This window comes from Sitophilus oryzae, unplaced genomic scaffold (genome assembly GCF_002938485.1).
Source record: "Sitophilus oryzae breed Bouriz unplaced genomic scaffold, Soryzae_2.0 scaffold_1000_pilon_pilon, whole genome shotgun sequence".
Lineage (NCBI taxonomy): Eukaryota > Metazoa > Arthropoda > Insecta > Coleoptera > Curculionidae > Sitophilus > Sitophilus oryzae.
Genome location: NW_022145617.1, coordinates 2,285,430 through 2,296,280, shown reverse-complemented (window position 1 = coordinate 2,296,280; position 10,851 = coordinate 2,285,430). Strand labels below are relative to the sequence as shown.

Here is a 10,851-nt window from a genome sequence, read left to right as displayed (position 1 = left end):
TAGAAAAGGGTGTTGCCATTTAAAAGGGTCGAATTTGACCCACCCTGTACAGGGTGGCTCGAATTCGACGCTCATCATTGGGATTTCGGAAACCGTAAGAGATACAGGATCGGTTAAATGGAGGCAAAGTGGCGCAATTTGATGCTCAATAAAATGCCGTATTGCATTTTGAAAAATTCCGAATACGTCCGAATATATTCGAAAAAAAACGGAATTTTCAATGTTGTTTTCTATTGTTTCCTGGCTTTATTTGTTAAAATAATTTAAAATGAAAAACACATTTTAATGGCCACTTTTTCTGCTCTATAACTCTGTGTGATTAAATATTGACTCTGACGTTTCGGCTTCTGGCGACCATCATCAATTTAATTTTTTTAAATACAGACCTGATTTTTTTTTTCAATTTAATTAAATCCTTTCATCACTCTTAAAACACTATATATAGTCATTTTGATATTTGCCGACGTTTCGTACAGAAATTCCATCACCAGAATATTTTATGCAAAAAAAAAAAAAATGCAATACGGCATTTTATTGAGCATCAAATTGCGCAACTTTGCCTCTATTTAACCGATCCTGTATCTCTTACGGTTTTCGAAATCCCAATGATGAGCGTCGAATTCGAGCCACCCTGTACTAAGATGTATGTCAGAAAAATATTTTAACTTCTACAGGGTGGCTCAAACAAGTGTTAGCGGATCGGGATTATTTTTAAATTGAACACCCTGTATACTATTGCATTTTTGACTTCTTTTCAGATCACTTTACATAATTCTAAGATATGAGTAAATATATTTCGATAGTTTCAGAGATATTATTAATAAATAAATAAAAATATATATTTTTCAGCCGTTCTTAAAAAATTATTAAAAATACAAGAACTCTTTCCTGAAATCAAAAATATATTAGATATTTACTTTAGATGGTCTGTACTTACTTTGCTATAAATATCATAATCTTAAATCATACAGGGTGTTCTACCCAAACACAAAATTATACGCCAAACTTTCTAAAATATAAAATAATTGTTCTTGTTTTTTTTTATAATGGAACACCCTGTATATTATTTTTTTATTAGATGGAGAATTAAAACATGAATATTTTTTGTAATTAAAATATTTCAAAATTTTTAACGGTTTTGCAGATACTCGCAGTATTATTTCATATGGCTCTGATATAGTATGTAGTTAACAAATAAATAATAAATTACTCTTCAATATAATCTGTATCATAATCAAAAGTATGACATTTTTCATACAAATTGTATCTATGTTAATTATAGTTTAATAGTCAAGGATTTGTGTTGAAATAATAGTAACAATAGTCAATAGTGTTGTCAAATTCATCATACGGGTAATGAAGGTATATAGATTGCAAATAACGTATAATTTTATACAATCTAACATGTGCTTTATTCTTTAGATTAATTATTGTTAATGAGCGTCTATCTTAAAATTAATTAAAAAAACAAATTTTGTGTCTTTCTTGATTCTTATTTTATATTTTTATTAGTGTGCTTTTTTATGTACCTTCAAAGAATATATAAAGTCTATAATACAAAAAAAAAACATTTAACAGATAAAATTAAACCAAACAAGTTTTATTTTTTTTAAATTTAATATAAGAGTATCTAAAATAAAAGGAATAAATGGTATGCTATTCTCTATACAATAAAAATGTTTAAATGAATGTTTTACTGGTTGCCTGAACTGGTTCAAAAACAAAACCTTTTGTTTTCTGCGCATGTTCATAAAATGGCGATCGAGTTTTTTCCGAATTTCTGTCATTTTTAAAATCTGCAAAAATCTCCTGTATAAATGGCGTAAATAGTGAATCTATCATTAATTGTACATTGTATATAGTTTCTTGTATAGTTAGTGATAATATTTTGTGTTGTGCGATCGAAACTAGTGTAAAAATTGTGATCGATTATTGTGTTTGTGTACAGTGGGAAATCTTCTCGCAAAGCCGACGCCGACCGAAGGAACATTAAAATTTTCGTATAATACAGTTTGCTGATGCTCAAGTTCTGAACAAAACTACAAAAGGTAAGTGTTTCTTTAATTTCCACGCGAAAATTCCCGTCAAAATCGCAAAACAAGCAAAGTTTCTTTGTGTTAAAATTCATCGATTGTCAAAACGCCATTAATTTGTTTGTAACCGGGAATCTGATATGTCATCGCGTAAACAACGGCCGAACACTCCCATTTTTCGACGAAGCACAGAAAAAATTGATCCATTATGTAGTTTAAAAATCAATTTTCTCACTTTTACAATCAATCCAAGCGAAATAATACAAACATTTTCGGAAAAATTGATAAAAAAAACAGGACGAATGACTTATCAGGTTTATTTGACAGATCAGAGTTTTGTTTGTTTGGTTCCAGTCGAGTTTGCTAAATTATTCACGAAAATTGCGTATATTTTATCGATTTTCTTCATGAACATTCGGGCCAAGTAAATACTCATTTAATATTTTAATCAAGTGTGCTGATTTAGTGTCTTTTTCCAAACAAAAGAATGCAGCGAAACATAACCTAATACTTTTGTTCTAAGATGTTTCTACCTTTTTATTTTTTTATATCGAATTATAGAGTTAAATAGTGTTAATTTTGATAGTATAATCGTTTGGGTATGTGTTATTATTTCCCATAAATGGTAATCTCGAAAAGACACATTGGTAATATTTACTTAAGTTTTTGTATCAATTGTTTTGTTACTATTTTTACTGTTGTCTTTGGTTTACAATGTTTTAAGCGATTTAAAGCTTTGTATATGTAATTTTAAGGGTTCTTTGCATTTCTTATAACAAATTATCCTCATACAACCAAAAAGGAACTGTTTAGGTTTAGAAATGTGCGATAAAAGTGTACACAAGTCTTATACAGCTTTTTGGGACTAAATGTTCTTGTAAGTGTAACTGAAAGCTTCTTTTTTGTTTTGTAGTGATACCAATGAAGTGGCTCGGTAACGGTTGTGGGGGTGAGGGAGATGGTATAGTAAAAAACGAAATGGATCGAGGAGGAGGTGCTTTAGGGGGTCCCCAGCGCACTCAGGACGATGCCGCCGTGGGCTACGTGTTCCAAAGGGGCCCCGACCCTGAATTCCCGCCATTCGGGCCTAAACAACTGAGATGGGCTCACGGAGATGACAGCATTATCGATGTAATGCATTATTGACCCTGTTTAAACATGTTTAAGTATTAAAATGTGTTTTTTTTATGTAGAATCAGGATAAATGGAAGTACTCCTCGATTGGACAGGGTGCAGCTAGTTCGGCTTCGCCTTCTATGCAACCGAAAGTGCCCACTCCTCCCACTGGCATGCCTGGTGGTGCGGCACATCATTACGGGGCAGCTTTGCCATCTTCTTTGTACGATTTGGGACATAGGTGAGTCTAGTTTTATAATTATTTATTTTTAATATTATTTAAAGGTAGATTTTGCTTTAAGTTGAGTTTTAGTGGTTATAATATGTGAGTGTTTGGTGTAGTTTTGTATTTTTAAACTTGGCGCTCGTGAAATATTGTTTTACTAAGTAATTTTTATATTTCTTAAGACAAGAGACTTAAGAGATTATACAGTATGTTCCCGGATTGTCTTTACAAGAAGAAAAAAACTTTTTTATTATTGAAATTTTGAGAAAAATGCATTCTTCATAAAAATGTTTGCTTGTTCTAAAATTGTTAATCCCGTTTATACTTTTCCAAAGTTCCATACCGTTTAAGAGAGAATTAAAAGAAACATGAAAATGTTATAGTAGAATTTTTAGAAGTCCTAAAAATTAATATAATGTTGATTTCATTCTTTGATAGATTGTTATTGATAGAATTTTAATTAACGTCATATTTTTTGCTGTATTAAAGTGTTAAAGAAGCTCAAAATTTATTAAATTCGATGTTATGGAAAGGGTGATAATAGTTAAAGAAAATTTGGTACTTTAACAACAGCAAAAAATATGACGTTAATCCAAATTAATAGTAATAATTTGTAATTAATAATAATAATTAATATAATAATTTGTATTTGCAGTGTATCAAAGAATGAAATTGAAATTATATTACCATAGAAACAATGCTTTTAGATTTTTAGGCTTAAATTCATGTTTTTTTTAATTTTCTCTAAAACGGAATGGAAATTTGACAAACCTAAAACGGGATTAACCATTTTAGAGCAAGCAAAATTTTTTATGAATACTGCATTTTTCTCAAAATGTCAATAGTAAAAATCGAGGTAAAAATGTTTTTTCTCTTGTAAAGACAATCCGGGGACATACTGTATAAAAAATTATATATTTCAAGAAATGTATACAGGGAATTTTTTTGATGCTATTTTCATATAGATTTTGCTTGAAGTTGTATTTTTATTAGTGTTTATATAGATTAATATTTTTAATACTTGGGGTTTATAAAATATCATTTTTCTAAGTGGTTTTTATTTATATTTACTAAGACAAGAGACAAAGGGACTATATAAAAAATGTTATATTTTTGAGATAGTTTGTGAATATTTGGTTTTATATAAAATTGTCTGGTATTAATAAATAGTACCAGAATAATACCTTAATATCTTCAGAAGGTCTAGCTTGTATTATAATTTGTTAATGAAGCTAATAAAACTTTTTAGATGAGTTTAACTAAGGTAGCTAGCATAGTTTTACGCAGCGATTTTGATAGTGGAGACATAATTGGGCCTATTTCGGTTATGATGAATTTTTTTAAAGGCACACATAAAAGATGTTAAAAAATTGTTGATTAAAACGAATATTTCATTAATATTGCAATAATTGCTCAATTATAATTATTTATCCCCTCATAGTATATGCCTATTTAATTTTTTGATTATGTAATGGGCACTTTGTTAACTCATTTGTTTCGTCGAGCTGCTTGAATCTATTTTTGCTTTTGATCAAATCAGTGTGAAAAGTTGTGAAGCTATAAAATGTTTTTTCGGGAGATTTGAATATCTAGGAAAGTTGAGTTATTGAATGTTATTGCACCCAACAACACGTAATTACGCCCTCCTCTACGTGTTAACATTTTTTCGACAATTTTATTAACATTTGAATTTGCCACAACACAAAGCGACGCCCAGTTCAGGTTCTTTTTTACTTAATTTTTACTACCCGAAACAGCGTTACATCACACAAACCTCGTACGATGTGTTTTATAGTGTCATTAACTGCACTATTAAAAATTGGCGCCGGGAGGCACGTATAGCCGCCCATACTAAAATATGTTAATATCTCGAAAACTGCGACTTTGGCTGATTTTGATGTTATTACAAATTTTGTTGCAAATATTATTCCTAATCTTAATTTGAAAACCGCGTTTCGCTAGCTACTGTAATTTTGGAGTTACGATTTTTTAAAATTTTTAACCCCCTCCCATACCCCCTTACCAACCCCCCACCCCCACCAAAAACTAATGACCAGATTCTCAGGTGCCACAGTATTTACAGACGGACAGACAGACAGACAGACACTGTTCGGTTTTTATATGATTCAAAATAAAAAAATATATAAATTGTAAAATTAGTAATTTTTTAATGGCCATAATGCGTTCTTTCAAAATCATTGAACAACTAAATCATTTCCTTAGGTCCAGTGGCGTACCGTGACTTTGAATTTTGAGACCAAAAACTGAAACAATAATTTGTCAAAAAAATCATATTACAGCTATATGTTTTATTTTGCATAAAAATATTAACTAATAAGTTTGAATAATTATAATTCTTCCCTAACTAAGTGGTTTTATCGCTAAAGCTAAGTACAACACAAATCTTAAATACGTGGACTATTATAACAACAAATACATCGTAAAAGACTATTTTGGTAGCATTCTGAACTAGAATTCAAGTTAAACATTTTAGAAAATAATTTAAAGGAAAAATGTAAATTCAGTTAATATTAATTTTTGTATACTGCTCAGATTTATCTGGTCTTCTATCATATATTTTGGAAATTAGAGAATTACCTGAAGATTTTCATCTAAAAATTGGCATTGATAGTGGTGGTGGATCACTTAAAGTTTGTCTGAATGTGCTCCCTGAAAATGATCCCGAATATTTCAAGAAATATAAAAGTGCTGCAATTGATAAACTATTCATAATTGGCTTAGGACCAAAGTTGTCTGAATCTTATGCTAACATTAAAATCCTCTTTGAGACGTTAGATCTGCAGTCCATATGTGGAATTTGTTCCTATACTTTTGCCGCTGACTTTAAGCTTATTATGATTCTCCTTGGTCTTCAGTCAAATTCATCCACTCACACTTGCCCATGGTGTGATGTAAATGTATAAAGGAAATGGAAATTAAAGGATCATTCAGAATTATAAAAAGTATTACAGAAAATACAAATTTATGGTAACAATCTGGAGGAAATATAACAAAAGCCAAAGACTTTAGTAAGCGTTTTTGTTTGAAATATTTTTTTTTTGTATTTTTTAAACTGTTGTTCAATGAACAATATAAAAAAGGGCAATTATTTTTTAGGAAACTGTATAAACATACCTTTAATCATTGGCGACGAAGAAACACCTGTAAAGTATATTCCCCCTCCTGAGCTTCACCTGTTGTTAGGTGTGGTTCAAAAACTATTTGATTGTCTTGAATTGGAGAATACCAATGTTGCAATAGAATGGATAAAAAAAAGCGGGATTGAATCTAGATCATTATGGAAAATGTAACGGAAATAACGCCAGACAACTTTTAAAGAAAGTGGATATTTTGAAGACGATATCGCCCGGTAAAGAATCCTATTCAAAGTTTTTTAGAAGCAAAACCTAAACATCTTTTTTTAGGAATAAATATATTGCAGTGTTTTCTGCATTCAATCAAGTAGTTTCGAGTTGTTTTGGTCAAGCACTAAACAAACATTTTGAACATGACATCGAACAATTTAGATTGGAAATACTCAACTTAGGTATTAAGATAACTCCAAAGATTCATGCAATTCTGCATCATGTGCCAGAGTTTATAAAAGCAAATCATAGAGCTCTAGGATTTACTCGGAACAAGCATCTGCGAGCAGGTTCATTTTTCCTTTAAATTATTTTCTAAAAAGTTTAACTTGAATCCTCGTTCAGAATGCTACAAAAATAGTATTTTACGATGTATTTGTTGTTATAATAGTCCACGTATTTAAGATTTGTGTTGTATTTAGCTTTAGATAAATTTAGCGATAAAACCTCTTAGTTAGGGAAGAAATATAATTATTCTAACTTATTAGTTAACATTTTTATGCAAAATAAAACATATAGCTGTAATATGATTTTTTTGACAAATTATTTGTCAGTTTTTGGTCTCAAAATTCAAAGTCACGGTACGTCACTGGATCTATGGAAATGATTTAGTTGTTCGATGATTTTGAAAGAACGCATTATGGCCATTAAAAATTACTAATTTTACAATTTATATATTTTTTATTTTGAATCATATAAAAACCGAACAGTGCAGACACCATGAAAATATTTTGTATTTATGTCATTTATGACCCAAATAACTTATTTTGAGTGAAGTTAAAAAAACTTTTTTTTGCCGATCTTAATAGCCTACCATACCTATTGGTATGGTCGGCTAATAAAAACTAAAATACTTAATTATTATGTCAGAGCCACGATTTTAATATTATTTATGCGATCAACTTCGGAACTGCGTGAAATACAGAGCCGAACACTTCTGATTTCTGCCGTATCAAGCGCTGCGGTCGGAATTTTTAAAATCAACTGAAATGCACCCAGCCTATACAGAGCGTCTGAATGTTTTGGATGTAATGAAATATATTTATTTTTAAACGGGCTAGAGGGTCACCTCAATGTGCTTGATAAAAACAAAGAGATTAAAGAGAATTTTCTTTTCTGAGGCACAAAATACAGGGTGTTTGGTTTGAAATAGTGGACAAAAATACGTACAACATTTAGTTTTAACAGTTAGTAGGCCGAAATGTTCATTTAAATAGCTTTAAATAGTTTCAGAGGGCTTTTTAGAAGTCTTTTTATACTGTTTTAAGCCACTTAATGAGTTGTTTGTAACGTATAAATTATAAATTTTAACATTTATGTAAAATTATTTCATAAAAACGATAATATATTTATACATTGTGAAATATTAATCTATGGGTAATACTTGTTTACCAGTTTGTATCTGTGTACTTTGTAACATTTTATGAAATGTTTTTTATACGAAATACAAATATTACTATCAGTACATTTTAAGTACTTACTATACCTACATACAGAAATTGTTTTATCAAGTATATATTATTTTTCTTCTACCGTATGTCCCCGGATTGTCTTTACAAGAGGAAAAACTCTTTTATTATTGACAATTTCGGAAAAATGCATTCTTCATAAAAATTTTGCTTCTTCTAAAATGGTTGATTTTTGCTCAGTCCTAAAAATCAAATGGCGTATATAATTTCGATTTCATTCAGATAGATAGTTATTATTAATTTAGATTAACGTCATATTTTTTGTGGTTGTTAAAGTTTCACATTTTCCGATAACTATTATCACCCTTTCATTGAACCATCATTGAACTAAATAAATTTTGGGTAATTGTTGCATATACAATTTTCGGCTATTTTTCAACTATATAAGAAAATTTTTATACAGGGTTGTTCACCACATACGACACGGAGTATTGTGGCTAAACGATGATATTTTTACAAATTGTAAGTTTGGGGTTCGTTGAAGGACTATTAGAGCTACAATTTAAAAATATTTTTACAAGATACAGAGTGTCCCAATTAAATAAAAAATATCAAAGTTGTATTTTTTTAAATCGAACACCCTGTATATTATTACATTTTTAGTTTCTACGATTAAAATAAAGGTAAATTTGATTAAGGTTTATTATACTTAAACCTTACCGTTTTTTAAATATTTTCAATTTTGTGAAATTGCAGTAAAAATTTTAAAGCTTCATTTTTCCAAGGGTATCAATGTTTTTAATACTAAATATTTAATGAAGTTTATTTATTGATCAGTTATTGTGTTGCAATAATAAAAAATAATACTACCTTATACAGAGTGTCTAAAATTTATTTTATATAATTATTAGCTTCAAACGGCAATAACTTCTTTAATTTAAATGGAATGCCCTGTATATTTTAGGAGAATCAGATGCACAACTATTAAATTGTCTATCAAATTGTATTATACCATTTTTTACCTATCCCTTCAAGTTTTCGTAGAAAATGCATTTTCTTATAATTTAGACCTCATTTATCAATATATCCATGGAATATTGACATTTTAGATTGTTTTTAAAGCAACAAATGTACAAAATGTACAGACTAGTAATATTATCGTTTTTAGCAAAACGATAATATTACTAGCCCATTTGTATGCAAAAAAGAAAACTATTTAAATCTTTATAAAAGAGTATACCATTAAAATTAAATATAACACCATTATTTCCGCCCATATACTAATTAATTACATACTTAATTGTGTTCGTTAATAAATTATTATAAATAAATGTGGATTTGAGTCAGAAATCAATATAATAATAAGTTATCAAATTAAAGTCTCTGTTGTTATAAATAAGCATTTATTAAAAAATGAAATATCATTTTTAAGGTGTTACTTTTTATCACACTGTCTAATGCCCATACAAAATTCAGTTTTTTAGTATTTGGAGCAATTATTGTTAATCAACGCAAACAGTCAGTTAATGTAGTTTGAATACTGGAATCATGTTAATTGATCCTCTTTAACAAATATTTAAACAGTTTTTTTTTAATTTTTTAATGAAATAAATGAATTATACCGACAATATTAGTATCTGTACTCTTTAAAAATTTGGTACATCTGTAAAAATAATCTAAAATGTCAATAGTCCATGGGTATATTGATAAATAAGTTCTAAATTACAAGAAAATGCATTTTCTACGGAAACTTAAAGAGATAGGTAAAAAATGGTATAATATAAGTTGATAGAGAATTAAATTGTGCATCTGATTCTCGTAAAATATACAGGGTGTTCCATTTAAATTAAACAAGTTATTGCCGTTTGAAGCAAATAATTATTTAAAATAAATTTTTAGACACTCTGTATAAGGTAGTATTATTTTTATTATTGCAACACAATAACTGATCAGTAAATAAACTTCAGTAAACATTTAGTATTAAAAACTTTGATACCCTTGGAGAAATGAAGCCTTAAAATTTTAACTGCAATTTCACAAAATTGAAAATATTTCAAAACCGGTAAGGTTTAAGTATAATAAACCTTAATCAAATTTACCTTTATTTTAATCGTAGAAACTAAAAATGTAATAATATACAGGGTGTTCCATTTAAAAAAATACAACTTTGATATTTTTTACTTATTTGGGACACTCTGTATCTTGTAAAATTATTTTTAAATTGTACCTCTAATAGTCCTTCATCGAACCCAAAACTTACAATTTGTAAAAATCTCATCGTTTAGCTACAATACTCCGTGTCGTATGTGGTGAACAACCCTGTATACTCACATTCTATAGTCCTTAATGATTGCAAATATGCTGGGGGAGAAGAGAAATTGTGCTTCTTTAAGTATTTTTTCAATCAAACAAACTTACGGGACCGGGGAGTGAATAGGGGTGCTGGGCGGGGTAAAATCAATATTCTGATTAAAGATACTCATAACACAACCATTTTACAATCTTTTAATTAAGCTTTTAATGTAAAATTTCTTCAAAAAAACTATGAAGAACTGTTTTATTCAGAAATCATTGGCAGGCAGGTTACATCATGGTTACATTGAAGTATATGCTAACAGTAGTGAAGGTTGAATTTTGACAAACATTGTGAATTGATGCATAGTTGCCAAATCAGCTAGTAAATTGTCCGGAATTTTATGCAT

The 10,851-nt window shown here is 29.1% G+C and overlaps 1 protein-coding gene across 8 annotated transcripts in view; it reads left to right on the top strand.

Annotated features, from left to right (window-relative positions):
- The first annotated feature begins 1,768 nt into the window (after nucleotides 1-1,768).
- LOC115878934 (pumilio homolog 2-like) overlaps nucleotides 1,769-10,851 on the top strand; it is a 476,089-nt gene continuing 467,006 nt past the window's right edge. For 6 of the 8 annotated variants that reach the window (XM_030895897.1, XM_030895966.1, XM_030895840.1 and 3 more), the window contains exons 1-3: nucleotides 2,365-2,457; nucleotides 2,947-3,164; nucleotides 3,227-3,390. In XM_030895897.1, coding sequence (XP_030751757.1) covers nucleotide 2,457; nucleotides 2,947-3,164; nucleotides 3,227-3,390 — 383 coding nt within the window. In that variant the 5' untranslated portion in view covers nucleotides 2,365-2,456. Of the gene's footprint in view, nucleotides 2,049-2,364; nucleotides 2,458-2,946; nucleotides 3,165-3,226; nucleotides 3,391-10,851 lie in introns of those variants that run through there. The other 2 variants (XM_030895648.1, XM_030896204.1) reach the window with 2 other exon arrangements.